At 39.5% G+C, this 14,603-nt stretch overlaps 2 protein-coding genes across 12 annotated transcripts; one reads left to right on the forward strand and one right to left on the reverse strand.

Annotated features, from left to right (window-relative positions):
* The first annotated feature begins 461 nt into the window (after positions 1-461).
* LOC143217181 (uncharacterized) lies at positions 462-11,782 on the forward strand. Of its 9 annotated transcripts, none has more exons than XR_013010750.1 (9): positions 471-799; positions 1,919-2,053; positions 2,370-2,603; positions 2,719-4,764; positions 4,860-5,059; positions 5,265-5,583; positions 5,903-6,112; positions 6,605-7,400; positions 7,468-11,782. XR_013010750.1 is itself a non-coding variant. In XM_076441099.1 (9 exons), exons 3-8 carry the CDS (start codon positions 1,969-1,971, stop codon positions 6,103-6,105), a joined length of 3,087 nt encoding a protein of 1,028 aa, XP_076297214.1. In that variant the 5' UTR covers positions 647-799; positions 861-1,035; positions 1,919-1,968; the 3' UTR covers positions 6,106-6,112; positions 6,605-11,782. The 9 variants fall into 9 exon arrangements, 8 of the variants coding, with proteins under 8 accessions (XP_076297211.1, XP_076297210.1, XP_076297209.1 ...); XM_076441099.1 differs by adding an exon at positions 861-1,035 and having other exon boundaries at positions 647-799; positions 6,605-11,782; XM_076441096.1 differs by having other exon boundaries at positions 462-799; positions 2,725-4,764; positions 6,605-11,782.
* Positions 11,783-12,241: 459 nt separating this feature from the next.
* On the reverse strand, positions 12,242-14,359 carry LOC143217185 (cyclin-dependent kinases regulatory subunit-like). 3 transcript variants are annotated; one of them, XM_076441116.1, is made up of 3 exons: positions 14,088-14,359; positions 13,443-13,646; positions 12,242-13,245 (listed from the first exon to the last, which is right to left on the reverse strand). In XM_076441116.1, the coding sequence occupies exons 1-2, from the start codon at positions 14,144-14,146 to the stop codon at positions 13,460-13,462; spliced, it is 246 nt and encodes an 81-aa protein (XP_076297231.1). In that variant the 5' UTR covers positions 14,147-14,359; the 3' UTR covers positions 12,242-13,245; positions 13,443-13,459. The 3 variants fall into 3 exon arrangements, with proteins under 3 accessions (XP_076297231.1, XP_076297230.1, XP_076297229.1); XM_076441115.1 differs by having other exon boundaries at positions 13,459-13,646; positions 14,088-14,356; XM_076441114.1 differs by having other exon boundaries at positions 13,519-13,646; positions 14,088-14,353.
* Between the last annotated feature and the right edge of the window lie 244 nt (positions 14,360-14,603).

A 14,603-nucleotide genomic window follows, 5' to 3' on the forward strand; every position in this document is an offset into this window, starting at 1 on the left:
AAATAATTCAGTGAACTTTTCGGTCCCGAGATCCCACAAAATACGCAATTGACCATTTCGAAAATATATTTGTATAAATATTACAACACTTTTTATTACTGAGCGTTACCAAGCGCTACATATTACTCCAATGTACTCTGTATACTCGTGTCGGCGTCGGCATCAGTGGCGTTTGTCGTTGGTGGCGTGGCGTGGCGCGTGGCAAAGTGAAGTGAAGCGAGGAGGCTCCGCGGCAGTGTTGTTAGATGGTACAGGAAAACTCGCGCATGCGCGGCGAATCCAGGAACGTATCTGCGTTCTACAGTCCGTAGCTTGTGGGGCAAGTTTTCTTTAGAGCGGTCTTAAACTTTTGTCCGCTACTGTAAATATACAATTAGAATATATTTATATATTACATGTACATACACATCAAATTTTAATATAACATACGCATGTTAAACGTTATGTTTGAAAATCGAGAAGAAAAGATTGTGCGAAGCTATGCGGGGCAACCAAGGTGCCCGATTTCGTACTTCAGTGACGCTGGAATCGTCGCGCATGCGCGAGTTTTCCCGTACCATCTAACAACACTGCTCCGCGGGTGATCGCAGCGCAGTGCTAGAAATGAGGAAAAAAGAGAGAGCGAGATAGAGACGTAATTTTCGTCGCCGCCGCAAGGTGTCGGTGCATCTCGCGTGCGGTTGGCTCTCGCTAGAGCGGCCACCATTGTTGAAATTCTGCTTTGGTTTGATGCCCCGGACGATTTTTTCGCTTGAAAATCGTGAATTCGCCAGCCCCTGGCAAGGGCTTCGTGCGGAAGGTGCGTACATCCGTTGATAAATCCTCTCTGTTCGAATGATAAACATTAACGGGTCTTTTAGTCTTATTGTGGTTCCGCCGGTGACGAGGAGAAAAACCCTCGAGAGAGTTTGTGGCCCATCGATTTACGGGCGAGAGAAAGAGGTAGAGGCGCTCATGTCCGTGTGTCGGGGTGTGTTGGTGTGTTGTGTGGAGCAGAGAGCCAGTGGCGAGAAATTATTCTGCTTGATACATAAGGTGCGTGCACGCGTGCCGGTGTGTGAACGCGACGCTGTCTGTCACATTATCCGTCGACGAGAAGCGGACGCGTAATTTTCTTTCTCGACGTATCTGGATGTTTAGGCGGTTCTCAACGGTTATCGGTTATCAACGACACGCTGTTCAGGTGTATATCCCTGTTTCGCTCGTTTCCACGTACACGAGAACGTGTGTGCGCGCAAACGAAGCGGTGTTGTTCCTCCAACACGCGTACATAGGCGTGTGCACGCGCCACACACGTCACTCTGGATCTCTGCACTTCTACACTTGCACAAGAGTGTGCAAAATTTCAAGAAGAAAACTTGTCACGAAAATACACTGTACACGTTGCGACTCTCTCGATTCTCAAACACATTCTTTTCGCAGCAAAAATCTCCCAGGAGGCGTCTCCAATGCTTCACAATTTCAAGAATTACATTGCGAGTCTCCCAATTTTCAAACGCATTCTTTTCGCAGCAAATATTTCCCTGGAGACAACTCCGATTCTTCTAACGATCCAGCATCACGTTGGACAACCTGCTCCGTATTCTTGTTATTTTCTCTGCTCCGTTCTGTTTTGGTATGCGAACTGTACCACACCGACAAGGAACGAATTAGCTACCTTTTCTTTCTCGCTAAATATCATTCGTTCCCTTCGAATCCACTCGGAAACCATTATAATCTCTTCTTCGGACTATTCCGACAGACGCATGTAAAGCTGACGCATTCGATTCGTCTGCGCAGTCATTATACTACGCTTTCCAACGTGTTCACATTTCTGTCTACGCTCGGATATTTTCTCTGTCGATTGTTGACAGCTGTAACTAACTAACGTAATGTTAGTTTCTCCTAATTTTATCATTGTGAAATTTTTCTTTTGCAGGGCTATTCATACCTGGAGTCGCGCCGAAATGGGCGCAATCAAATAGTTTGATGCAGTGGAATTATATGCGAGAGTTGGTAGCGCACGGCGTTGTACCGGATACTTTTGATTCGCGGGACAAGAAGAAGAGACCAGGTGCGTTAAAGCTTGGATTCCATCGGTTTGTTTAAATTGTTCGCCGCCTCCCTTCTCGAACGGTGTAATAATCGTGTGTCTGTTTTGTATTTCCAATCGGAGAGACGAACCGTCGGAAACAATGAGAACCGCTGTACATGACAGCGGATGTAGAAAAGAATTGTGCTTGTTGTCCGGTATCGAGAAACGAATTTACGTAAACTGTGCAACGTAGAGAAAACACACAACTATGGTTTAGCGAATTGTTTTGTTGGATCTCGAGAAATATGTCTCCAGAAGCTTGAGAACTTTACGGAGAACCCCCTGGTTGTGTTAGACAGGTTCGCGGGGGTGAATGTTAACGATACTACCGATGCTAAAACCGACTCTTCCGCAGAGCAACACACGAATAAGTCACAGAACACTTATTTTGCGAGCTCGTGCGAATCAATATTAAGTAATCGGGAGGATTTCGAAATGTCAGGACAATATCCAGGTCATAGCCGACCTCCAGTTGGCACGCCTCCGCCGCAGACAGTCTGGAATCACCTTACGATGACGCAAGGTCAAGGTAATCACGATAGAAAGGTAAACTTTTCCTCGAGTAACCAGAAATTTCTGGTTACGCAAGGAAAAGAGCCTCAGAAAACAAGTGCGTCCCCTAAAACCGTGTCTATAATAATCAGTTTCAGGCTTGAACATCCACCCGACAGCTCTGTCCGGCGCAGCGCTGAGTCCAGCAGGCTTCTATACGCACCCCTCAATAGCCAGAGCCTCTCACATAACCTCCCAACTGACACCTCAGCTGGCGCACACTCAAGCTCCTCCGACGTGGCACACCCCAACAGTCCCCTCAAAGAGCGTAACACCATCCAACGCTCCTGGCAACCCTCTCTTCAGTTTACAGATGCTAGTAGACAACAGACAGACTCAAAACCAGTACAGAAGCTCTCCGGGTTCTCAAAACACTCTGGACCTCTCTTCGACATCAGAGATAATCCCCGAAAACTACTCCCGAATACCTCAGGATATCCCCATCAGTCTGACCGCTCGAAACGTGGACAAGAACACGAGAAACGGGACGATAATCTCCCCTCCAATCCCATTGAATGGAGAGACCTCTTCGGACAGCGGGATCAGCTCTTCGGTTCCAACTCCGAACTCCGTCAGCGAGCCAGTTTCCCTTTCAACGAAGGAGTCTAGCTCGACAACGCCTAAAATAACCGTGAAGAACTTCGGGCAGGCGCCGTTCAGCGACAAGATGAAGGAGATGGAGAGCTTCTCGCAGAAGGTGATCAATCTGCCCGCCAGCGTGACGATAGAGAGAGTTATTTCCGAGAAGAAAGAATCGTCTTCAGAGGTCCTACCGAAGAACAAAGACACTTTGAGCGTGATAGCTCAGGTTCCAAGGAACGTACTGCCTGTAATCGTGAATCTAACTTCGAAAGGGGACAAGGATACAACGGATAGTCCTAGGAGAGAGTGTTCAGCGGAGGAAACGAACGCTAGATCGCCTAAGAACTTGCCGAAGAGAGGGAAAAAGGGGGTGGACTCTTTGCTGGAGAAGCTAGAAGGTGGAAACAAGAAGCTAGGAACGGAGAACATTGGATCTGTGATCGTGACGCCGTTGGAGGACGCGTGCAGCGTGCAGAGCATGTCGCCGGACAGGCAGAAGTCCAGGTCGCCGAACACCAGGGAGGAGGAGGTGGTGTCTCCGGCGTTCAGCAACGACGACTCGAACGACAACACGAAGCAGCAGCGGAGGAAGAGGAAGCTGGAGAAGCCGGTCAGGCTGAGCAAGGACTCGAAGACGGAGGTGGAGGACATGGAGCTGGAGCCGACGGAGCCCTCGGAGCCTAGAACTTCGGAGCAACCGGCGATCACGGTTGTTAAACTCGAGGAGAAGGACGAATCGGAGCAGAGAATAGCGGAGAAGGTGGAGGAGGAGGAAAGCCAGCCAATCCGGAGGCGGCGCAGCAGCGAGAGTACGCCTCCCAGCTCCACCCCCAACAATCAGAGGGCTCGTAGAAAATCCAGCGACGACGCTGCGGAGTTCTCGAAAGTCACCAGCCCCAGAGGGGTGAATAATAATCCGTTTAACGAGGTGGAGTCCGAATTGGAGAAGATGTTCGCCGGGATCGTTGAAACGGAGAGCGACGTGAAGAAGGAGGAAGCGAAAACGGAGATCGTGGAAGCTGAAAATTGTAGATCTGGCAACAGCGCAGGTAAAAACGATGGGTTCGAGAGCACAGCTCCTTCGAAGGAGGCGAGGTGTTTGACAGACGTTTCGTCGACCTCGACGGTGGATGGGAAACTGACAGGGAAGAAGGGGAAGAAGAATGCCAAGGCGCAGCCTGGGAAAAGGAAAATCTCCAGGTCCTCGGAAAATATTTTTGGGAACGTTGCGGAGGGGATGCAGAAAGAGATGAAGAAAAGGAAACTTTCGAAGAGCTCGAAGAAGCAGAGTTTGGCGAAGAGGACGAAGAAGAATATGAAGATCGATGGGTTGAGGGAGATGGCGTATGATTCTGGGTCGAACGCTAGCTCTATTAGATCTCGAGGACCTGTGGTTCATGTTGAAGGTCCGAGGGATAGTCCGCTGAGCGTTCAAGTGGTGAACGCTCCCAGGGAAGACGAGGAGGAGAAGAATAAGGAAAAGAGGAAGACCGTGGGAAACGGCAACGCGGGGAGAAGTAAGAGACTTAGTCACCAGAACGATTTAGACTATAGGGGTGTGTATTTCTTATGGTATTTATTCGAGTATAAGTTGCGTAGTGATAGAAAATATTTCTATATATTATACGTAATAGATTGTAGTCGTTTGTAGAACGTTTATTATTTGTAGGTAAAGTCAGTAGAGCGGGTCTCTTCAGTTCAACTTTATCGTCGCGGTACGACGCGCATACAACGGATTCGACGTGGGTCTGCGTGTTCTGTAAACAGGGTCCTCATTCTGTTGTACCCGGAGATCCTTCTCGACCGCATCCGAACTTGGCTGGTCCTCATATAGCACCTGGAACTTATACCGTACGTGTTTTTCTCCATCACCGTGTTTGCCGGTTCATTCCACGCGAAAACGGACACTTCAAAGATTTCAATTGAGGGAAATTTAAAGATATAAATTTCTCTAAGTTTATACTTAAAATTTCCCCAAATTCACAAAAATAAATCTCAAGAAATGCAGAGAAATTTATAACGAATTTGTAACCTGTAGTTTCGATTTACGATACAGGTTCCAGCAGGTGTTTTGAGCGACTTGTTCGGCCCGTATTTGATTGGTAAAGAGCGTCTGGAGGATGGAATTCTGTCGGCGGACGAGCAAGAGATCACCACGGAGCAGAAAAAAGGTGGAAAGAATAAAAGAAGTTTGAGATACGCCGGTTTAGCTGACCAATTCACTGCGAAAATGGGGAAAAAGAAGCGAAACTCTGTCGAGAGTAATACGAACGCGATTTTCACGGGAATGACCGTTCTTCCGGGGGAAGAACAACGCTGGGAAGTTTGGCTTCACGAGCAGTGCGCCGTTTGGGCGGCTGGAGTATATATGGCAGGTATAATCGACACAGCATTTATATATTTATTTATTAGGATGGCTCTTATTTAATCTTATGAACAATTTTTTTGGAAAAATTTCATTTACAGCACCTCTTCAGAGTTATTTGAAATAATTAAAAATAAATCGAGATCTTTTTCGAAAAACGATTTTATCAACATTCAATTAATGATTTCAACGTTTAATCCATTTGGGGCCACGTTTTCTCGTTATCTGTGGCCGCTGAAACTTTGCACAGATTTTTTTTTAATTATGTGGAACAACTGGGGGGTGGTGGGTGCCATCAAAGAAATTCAATAGCCTGTTATCATTCGTAGGAGGCAGAGTAACTGGTTTACAAGAAGCAGTGTGGGACGCTGCGAAGTCGATGTGCGACGCTTGCGGTTTAACAGGGGCAAATATTGGATGCGTTAAACGGGGTTGTAAAGCTGTCACGCATTACCCTTGTGCTCTTACAAGGGGTTGGCACTTGGATACTAATCAGTATATACCGAAGTGTAACCTTCATCGAGTTACGTGAAACTTTGGTAAGTTTTCCCCAATACACCTGTTGGTTTTTCATTTTTCACGACCGCAGTTTGCGACAGAAAAATCGGACAAAATTCTGTAAAATGTGTGTCGCGATCCACAATATATGACATTTTTTCCAGAATTCTAGAACGCGTCGAAGACCAGAAAACGCGCATTTTCGAGAAATCTGCACTTTTTCCATTTTTTCGACGTTTATAATTTTTCACGACCACAGTTTGCGACAGAAAAATCGGAAAAAATTCAGAAACGTCTTTGTTATTAGATAGAACGTTCACGATTTTTTTTGTAATTTTTGGCCAAGCAGAACAGAAGAAATAAAGGATAGTGTAACGCGATAAAAAAGTAACACTAACCGTAGAGACGAAAGTGGTACTATACGAGGGAAGACTGTATTCCTCCTTATTCTTTAATATATATTCATCTTCGTATGTTTTTATAACTGTGATGTGAGAAAATCTCTAATCGTACAATTTCTTTCTATTTTCCAGCATTTAAGAGTTTCGAGATGTTTTGAAAAATTCCGCGGAAGCGTCGTGCGACGCGTGAAGCGTGTTTGAGGCGTGAAAGTATACACATACATGTGTCGTGGACAGACGTATGGCAATTTCTATCCAGAAAAAAAACTATCAATATGCTCGCACAGAAAAAAATACCTTCCAATGTACAAGATGTTTGGAAACGAGAATGCTGTTGTTGTCTAATTAAGAAAATCCAGTAAAAAACGAACGGAGAGGAGAAAAAAATTCCATCTGGAAAAGCGAAGAAAAACTCGTCGCTCCTTCTCGTTAATGAAATTTCATTAATTTTCATGGCCTGTGGCCTTGAACAGTGGCCTTTCTCGACCTAATGTAAAAGCAAGATCTTTTGAATTTTTCAATCTGTAATATACTTAATAGAGGAATGATCAAGGAGGGATGAAAAAAAAGAAACTATTAAATCGGACGAAAAGAAAACAAATTTTCCATTTTTCACCGATTACACACACACGTGAAAAACCTCGAGGATAATTTTTTCGGGGGCATATTGTATCTGACGATAAACGACAAACAAAGAAACACCCAGAAGATTATGGTTGTTCCTTGAAAAAAAAATAATGAATTGTACGGTTTGTACATAATTTCAAGGATAGGAGAATAGATTGTTAGAATTAATCGAAGAAATTAGTGGAAGGAATTTCTCAACGTTTACGATAGAGTGTTTTCATTTAACGACGAAAGAAAGAAAGAATTAGCTGCGGATTAAAGACATTACACACACGGACGAGCGTTCTTCTCTTCTGCGAATGTAAGAAATCACCTGTAAATAACAAAGTTTCTTATAACAAGAACAAATGACTATTATATTATTATAGTAATTCCAACGACACCATCTAACGACATTCTCCGCGTTCTCGAAGATCGTGCCGTTTGGGTAAGCATGTGGCAGTTGTGTTCTTCGGAATTCACCGATTCGAAAGTTACGAGTGTTTAAGGTTGAGCAATTTTAAGCGATTTCGAAAAGGTGAAGAAATGAACGTTCGTTTATCATGACGAGGGTAGTGTAACACTTGGGAGAAAGATACAAAAGTAAGGAAAGCTGAAAATAATCACTCCTCAACAGTTCTCCGTTGTTGTTCAGTTTAGGGGACCGCGAATTTCCAACTTTTTTCGACATGATCCTGTAGACTTTGACGAGAGGATGCCGAATATCCAAGTTACAATGTTAGGAATTCACCGGTTCGAAAGTTACGAGTGGTCAAAGTTGAGCGGATCCGAAATTTTTGTGGATTTCGGTGAGAGAACGCCAAAAATTTAAGTTTCAATGTTAGGAATTCGCTAGCGCAACAGTCACAGGTGTTTAAAGTTGAACGGAAGACAAAAACTGGAAACGGAAATTGTTGTTCAGAAGGATGACCTTGAGGAACATATCTAAAGATGATTGCAATCCGAGGGGAGGAGCCTAATCTACAAGCTCTTCAATCAAACCTTTAAGTTCCCTGATCGAACACATTTCGACAATGTTTAAAGTACCAATGTTGTTCGGAACGATGACCTCGACAACAATGTAACTAAGGTTGAACAGTTTACAGGTATTTAAAGTTGAGCGAGCTAAAAATTTTTGCCTTTTTCGTGCGCGATCTTGTAGATTTCGGCGAGAGGATGCCGAAAATCCAAGTTTCAATGTTAGGAATCCATTGTTTCGAAAGTTACGAGTGTTTAAACTTGAACGATTTCCAGTCAAAAAGTCTATAAATCCCTCAAATTTAAACATCCATAACTTTTTCGCCATTAACCCTACAGTATCGAAACTTGGATTTCTCACATCTCCTCTTTCAAACCTACCGTCTAACATTTCAAAACCCCAAAAATTCATATTAGAAATTCAAACATTCCTGGTTACGCAATGTAATTTCAATGTAACTCGTGTTCAATGTAATTTACCTGTCGAAAACGCTGAAAATCGCTCGGCTTGAAAGCTCTCGAAAATATATATAATTGCGATATATTTTCAAAGCTTTTGAAAATATATAACATATATAAAATTGTAATATAAAATTGCAAATATATATACAATATAATATTTTCGTTTATTTCTTGGCACCTCGTCGTTTTCTCAAATATACTCGAATTTTAAGTTCGATTAATAAAAAGAACGAGCTCTCACATGTTTACCCAAAAGGAAAGACTTCGCAAAACGCTTCTCATAATAAATAATAATAATATTATTCCATCGCTGATACTATTATTATTATTGTTATTATTATTATTTTACAAATTAGCTAACGTTTCTTTCTCGACGCGCGGCCAACTGTAAGTTTACTTGTTCGCCGTTATTTTCGAAATGTGAAATCACCGATTTTGATTAAATCGAATACGATTTTATTGCGATTCAATTAAATTGTTCGATTGTTCACTGTCTCATTATTAGACTGCGGATTCTTCATGCAATTCTTACAGCACTTGTGAGAATGTTGAGAGAAAAATTTATAGAATATATCAAATTTTCAAAATAGGATTTTTCTAAATTCGATAGAAAAAGTAGGATTATTATTTGATATCCGAGTTTTGTAGTTCAAAAACAATTGCGAGTCGCATGAACATCCGCAGTCTACTTATTATCGTCACTATTTCACGGTCAGCTGATATACAGTTTTCCTTTGCATAGTGTAATAAGCAAATAATCTAAATTTTACGCTTTAGGATTTTTAAAAAAATTGATCTTGCAACGGAAAATTCTGAAATAATTCACTGTTATCTATGCTATCAAGTAGAATGTTCATGAATTTTTTCGTAATTGTTTGTCGAGCAGAACGGAAGAAATAATGGATAATTCGTGCGTAGTCTAACCCAGATAAGGGATCCTATTACAAGATTTTTTAAAAATCGACGCTGCAGTCGAAAATTCTGAAAAAATTCAGGGACGTCCCTGTTATTAGGTAGAACGTTCACGAATTTTTTCGTAATTTTTCGCTGAGCAGAATAGAAGAAACAGAGGATAAAATTCGTGCGTAGTCTAACACAGGTGGCTAGGTTGGGGATCCTATCGCAATCTTATGCTTCGGGATTTTTTTCAAAATCGACATTGCGACCAAAAATTCTGAAATAATTCAGTGTTGTTCGTTCCCTCTTGTAGGACGTTCATGAATATTTTCGTCACTTTTTCTCGAGCAGAACAGAAGAAATAAAGGATAGTGTAACGCGATAAAAAAGTAACACTAACGGTAGAGACGAAAATGACACTATGCGAGGGAAGACTGTATATACATATATATATGTATATTAATTTTTATTTTTACACAATCATTATTATTGTACTCGTTTAAATCGTTACTATATCGTTATCGTAATTCTCATCATATTTTCTAAGAATAGAGAATAGATATTATATCGATAAAATCCTTCGACGGAAATGGAGGATGATATCGATGGAAATCAGGAAAATTGTATAAAAATATCTCGAATGAAATATATAATGTAAATATATATATATATAAATATATATATCAGTAATTTCGGTAGAGACCAAAGTGTACCCGCGTACCAACGACTTTTATGTAAATGTTTTTTCCTCGTACTTTGAAAACTTTCAGGAGTAATGAGCGGGCACACGTATATAGTATACTATATTTACACACACACACACACTAAATCAGAATAACTTTCTTATGAATAGACCAAACGATATTATTTTATTAAGGCAAATTTCAAAGTTAAAATAATTTTTGAAAATTAAAAGGAAAAAATTTTGTTGTATTAAATTTACTTTAATGGAAAACTAATTTCAGATTTAAATATCGAGGGAAATTTCAATTTTCGAATTCACAAAAATTTCAAGTATTGAATTTAGGGAAATTTCGAGTATTGAATTTAGAGAAATTTCAAGTATTGAATTTAGAGAAATTTCAAGTATTGAATTCAGGTAAATTTCAAGTTTTGAATTCAGGGAAATTTCAAGTTTAAATCAAGGTGAATTTCAAGTTTAAATTATAGAATAAATATACGTGTGTGTGTGTTACATTATGTATGAAAGGGAAACAAAATTCTATCTGAGAGAAACAATTGTAATATTAATATTTGTGATACGAAAAAAATTTCTGAGAGAATAAATTCTAGCGTGTTACGTTACATTCGACTGTGCGTACATAGAGCTTTCTTTTACATATATATATGTACTTCTGTGTACAGTTTGAATATTGTCTATAATAACTTCTTGAAGTGGTTGTACTAATTGTGTACATAGAAATAGCGGACTCGTGGTGGACACTTGATGGACACGGAGAAATTTTTGGCGAAACTTTCGAATTCTCTTTGTATGCATAGTTCGATAATATAATATATATTGTAAAGAGAAATCGTTTGGGGAAGCGACCGCGGAGCAGAATACGTTTGTTCGCGATCTGTCTTTGTATTATATATATAAACATACTAAAATCTTTTAGCTTGTACATTTTGCTGACAAAAACGTAATTTAAAATGTTTGTAATAACGAGAAGCACAAAAGAAAAGCGTAAAAATATATACACATATATGTATATATATATATATATATATATATATATATATATATATATATATATATATCGAGGGAAATTTCTGAAATTTCTAGTTTAGAATCGAGTGAAATTTCTCGATTAAATTTCGAGAAATCGCAAGGTTTGAATTGTGGGAAGATTCAAGTTTAAATCGAAGGAAATTTCAAGTTTTGAATTCGGGAAAATTTCATGATTAAATTTAGGGAAATTTCAAGATTAAATTTAGGGAAATTTCAAGATTAAATTGAGGGAAATTTCAATTTTAAATTAATTTTTGAAAATTAAGAGGAATTCTTATATAAAATATTTTATTTAAGTTAATTTTTAAATTCAGGGATGTTTCTAGTTTAAATGTAGAGAAATTTCAAGTTTCGAATTGAGGGAAATTGCAGATTTGAATTCGGGAAAATTTTAAGTTAAAGTATGAAGAAATTTCAAGTTTTGTATTGAGGGAATTTTCAAGTTTAAATCGAGGGAAATTTCAAGATTAAATTTAGGAAAATTGTAGAATCGCCTGGAAGTAATTTGTATAAAAACATAGGGCCCTGTAAAATATAAAACTCGCATCGTGATATATATAGGCGAGAGAGAGCGAGAGAGAGAGAGAGAGAGAAAGAGAAGATATCGTTAGAGAAAATCAACAGCGAAACAATATTTTATATATATATATATATATATATATATAATTATATATATATATATAATATATCTTCCTCTCCCTTTCTGTTTTAGCGTCTTGAAAAAAATTGTTCATTGGTGTACACCATTTTTTTGTGATCTGATTCTAGCGACAACAATTGTTATAAAACTATCGGATCTTTCTCTATTTAAGAACATACAACAACAACAACAAAAGAAATCGGGGGAAAAAAGTCACAGAATTGTATTTAAGATCGACACAATGATACAGCTAAGTATTCATCTTTTGTGTAATATAAATATAATGAATAATAAAATATGATGTCATAAGTCGGAGTAACAGGCAGTTTCTTTTATCAAATATGTGTACATTTATTATTATACAGTGTGGGGCACTATAAACAAGTCACCTGAATAACTCGGCTGCTATTTGGTGTTAGGAAAAAATGCATATGCAACAAATATCATATCAAAATAGGGAAAACATTTCATTTATTTTATTTTACCATTTTGATTTTTACAAAAAAATATACAGCATCGCTTCGAAAGTTTTGCAGCGTGTAAGTTCGATTTCGAGAATCGAAAGGATACTATAGTATAATAATTGAATTTACATTTCGATTATACACAGCGGTACGTATACAAACTTTTACAAATCTGTGAAAATAATGATCAATTAAACATTAAACGATACGTTGACTTAGATGTTCGATTACAAGTATTAACAATTTACAATTGTATGTATAATATCTATGGGAGATATTTGTTTCTATGATACAATATAATTACAATGGAAAATTCGATTATTCACAAAAAAAACATGATTGTCACTCATAGTCACTTGATACCGATCTAGAATTTATTCGAACCATTCGAAAGCTGACCAAGAAAAAACCCTTCGAGGAAAATTTCAGCCCTCTAGCTCGCCCGTGAGGGTACTTACAGGAGAAATCAGATTTCCCGGCTCCGATGCTTTCTAAAATTCTGAAAAAAATGTGACACATTTCGGAGCCCAAGGCGCATTTTACAGAATTTTTTCAGACTTTTTCACTGCGAACTGTGGTCGTGAAAAATGGAGTACCCCCAGAAAATCGGTGAAATGCGGTGTCGAGTTACACTTATTACTTTTTCATTTTTCACGAGCACAATTTTCGACAAAAAAATCTGAAAAAATTCTGTAAAATGAGCCTTAGATCCAGAAGTTTCACATTTTTTTTCAGAATTTTCGGATGCATTAGAGATCGGAAACTAAGGTCAGTTTCAATTGCCCTTTCCTTCTTCCTGGACAATACGTCTATCTTTTCAAGTCTTTTAAACTTCCTGTTCTTCGGAGTCGCAGCCGAGTTTGTTCGCAGAATCCATCAACTCCGCACTCTTAATTTATCGACTACACTCTCTGAGCCTCTCTGCGGAAGTTGTTACAAGTCGCAGCTGTTAGAACATCTGTCCTCGGTCTACGAAACAGCAGCACATGTGGTTCTGCAAGATAATTCAAGAGTTACTTGTCTGCCTCGGTTATTTCAGCTCGCGAGAAGAAGTTAAAGGAACAAGAACGATGTGAAAAGAACGAAACTTCTCAGAGAATTTAATCGGAGAAGAAATTGGCTAAGAACGAAACTGAAGGAACACGAAGAAGCTTCGTACAAACTTTCGGCACGATTTAACAGCGAATATACCTTTTCTCTTATTCACCTTAACATTCTTCTTCGTTCTGGTCAAAAATTTCTGGTGGAATTTCTTTGATTCGCGTACCTGGCACGTGCATCATGTAATGCACCCATCCAGGGCTCTGTTGAACGCCCAGATTTCTCCACTCGGTCTCCGACATCAGATGAGTCTTCGGAACGTGTCTGGCTAGCTCGATCGGCAGAATAACGTGTCTGGAAAAATGATAATTGATAACTAACTGCGTAGAATTGAACGTGGAATTTATTTCGACATTTTTCCGAATGATTTGAAGACATCGATGTGTATTTCAGGAGGTTAGGCTTTTCAATAATTGTGCTGCATCAAATGGAAGCTTGAAAATCTTCTTTTACACAATAATCCCGAAGGAAATTATTGGATTTTGTTATTGAGGGTCAGTTGTTGGTTTATGATTAAAATTGTGTTGTTGCTATCGAAGGTTTTCTTTGAAAAAATCATCAGCCATGAACTATAGACTTTCAGCAATTATGGAATAATCACCGGTAGGTAAATGTGTTAATATTTTACCATTTATTATTTTATTTATATAATATATAATATATAATATTGTTGTTTGTATATATTTAGTTGTATTAATAGAGTTTTAGATAACGAAAGCGATCGGTGACACAAACCTGTACTCGTACTTGTCGTCGCTGTACTTTTCCGAATATTGTATCTGATCAATAGGCATTTCGAGATTTCAAGGATTTAAGAACGCCGTCGAATTCTTTCCATAACAATAATGTACCGAATCGTGTAACGATAACGTATTTTCTTTCGCGCACTCTGACAACAACAGATAATAATAAACAGGGATTCGCGTGGATTCGCGCTATTTCGGAAACTATTGCGCCCTCTTGCATTGTATCGTTCCCGTTCCGGTCAAATTTGGTGGTTCCGATATGGCGCATCTTTTCTCGCGCATGCGCGGCAATTTCAGCCTCGGTAAAGTGAGATTCTCGATAAAATGGGGTAGCTTGAGCACCCCTGCACCCAGTGCCGTAACGAGGGTGTGGCGAAAGAGGCGCCCGCCACCGGCGCAACTGGGTTTGGGGCGCAAAGCAAAGAATACCACTATTTTATGTTTTTATTATATTATTCTAACATATACCTACACAGTGACTCCCATTAATATTCGGACACTTTAT

This window comes from Lasioglossum baleicum, chromosome 16 (assembly GCF_051020765.1).
Source record: "Lasioglossum baleicum chromosome 16, iyLasBale1, whole genome shotgun sequence".
Classification (NCBI taxonomy): Eukaryota; Metazoa; Arthropoda; class Insecta; order Hymenoptera; family Halictidae; genus Lasioglossum; species Lasioglossum baleicum.

What these genes read in the sequence shown, in the direction of transcription:
- LOC143217181 (XM_076441095.1), top strand. Translation starts at nt 730, where the DNA reads ATGCCCCGGACGATTTTTTCGCTTGAAAATCGTGAATTCGCCAGCCCC. An exon ending in GGACAAGAAGAAGAGACCAG is followed by an intron (nt 2,054 to 2,369) that starts GTGCGTTAAAGC and finishes TGGTTGTGTTAG; the next exon opens with ACAGGTTCGCGGGGGTGAAT. An exon ending in TAGCACCTGGAACTTATACC is followed by an intron (nt 5,060 to 5,264) that starts GTACGTGTTTTT and finishes TTTACGATACAG; the next exon opens with GTTCCAGCAGGTGTTTTGAG.
- LOC143217185 (XM_076441114.1), bottom strand. Translation starts at nt 14,146, where the DNA reads ATGCCTATTGATCAGATACAATATTCGGAAAAGTACAGCGACGACAAG. An exon ending in GACGACAAGTACGAGTACAG is followed by an intron (nt 13,647 to 14,087) that starts GTTTGTGTCACC and finishes TCATTTTTCCAG; the next exon opens with ACACGTTATTCTGCCGATCG. An exon ending in TTACATGATGCACGTGCCAG is followed by an intron (nt 13,246 to 13,518) that starts GTACGCGAATCA and finishes ATTATCTTGCAG; the next exon opens with AACCACATGTGCTGCTGTTT.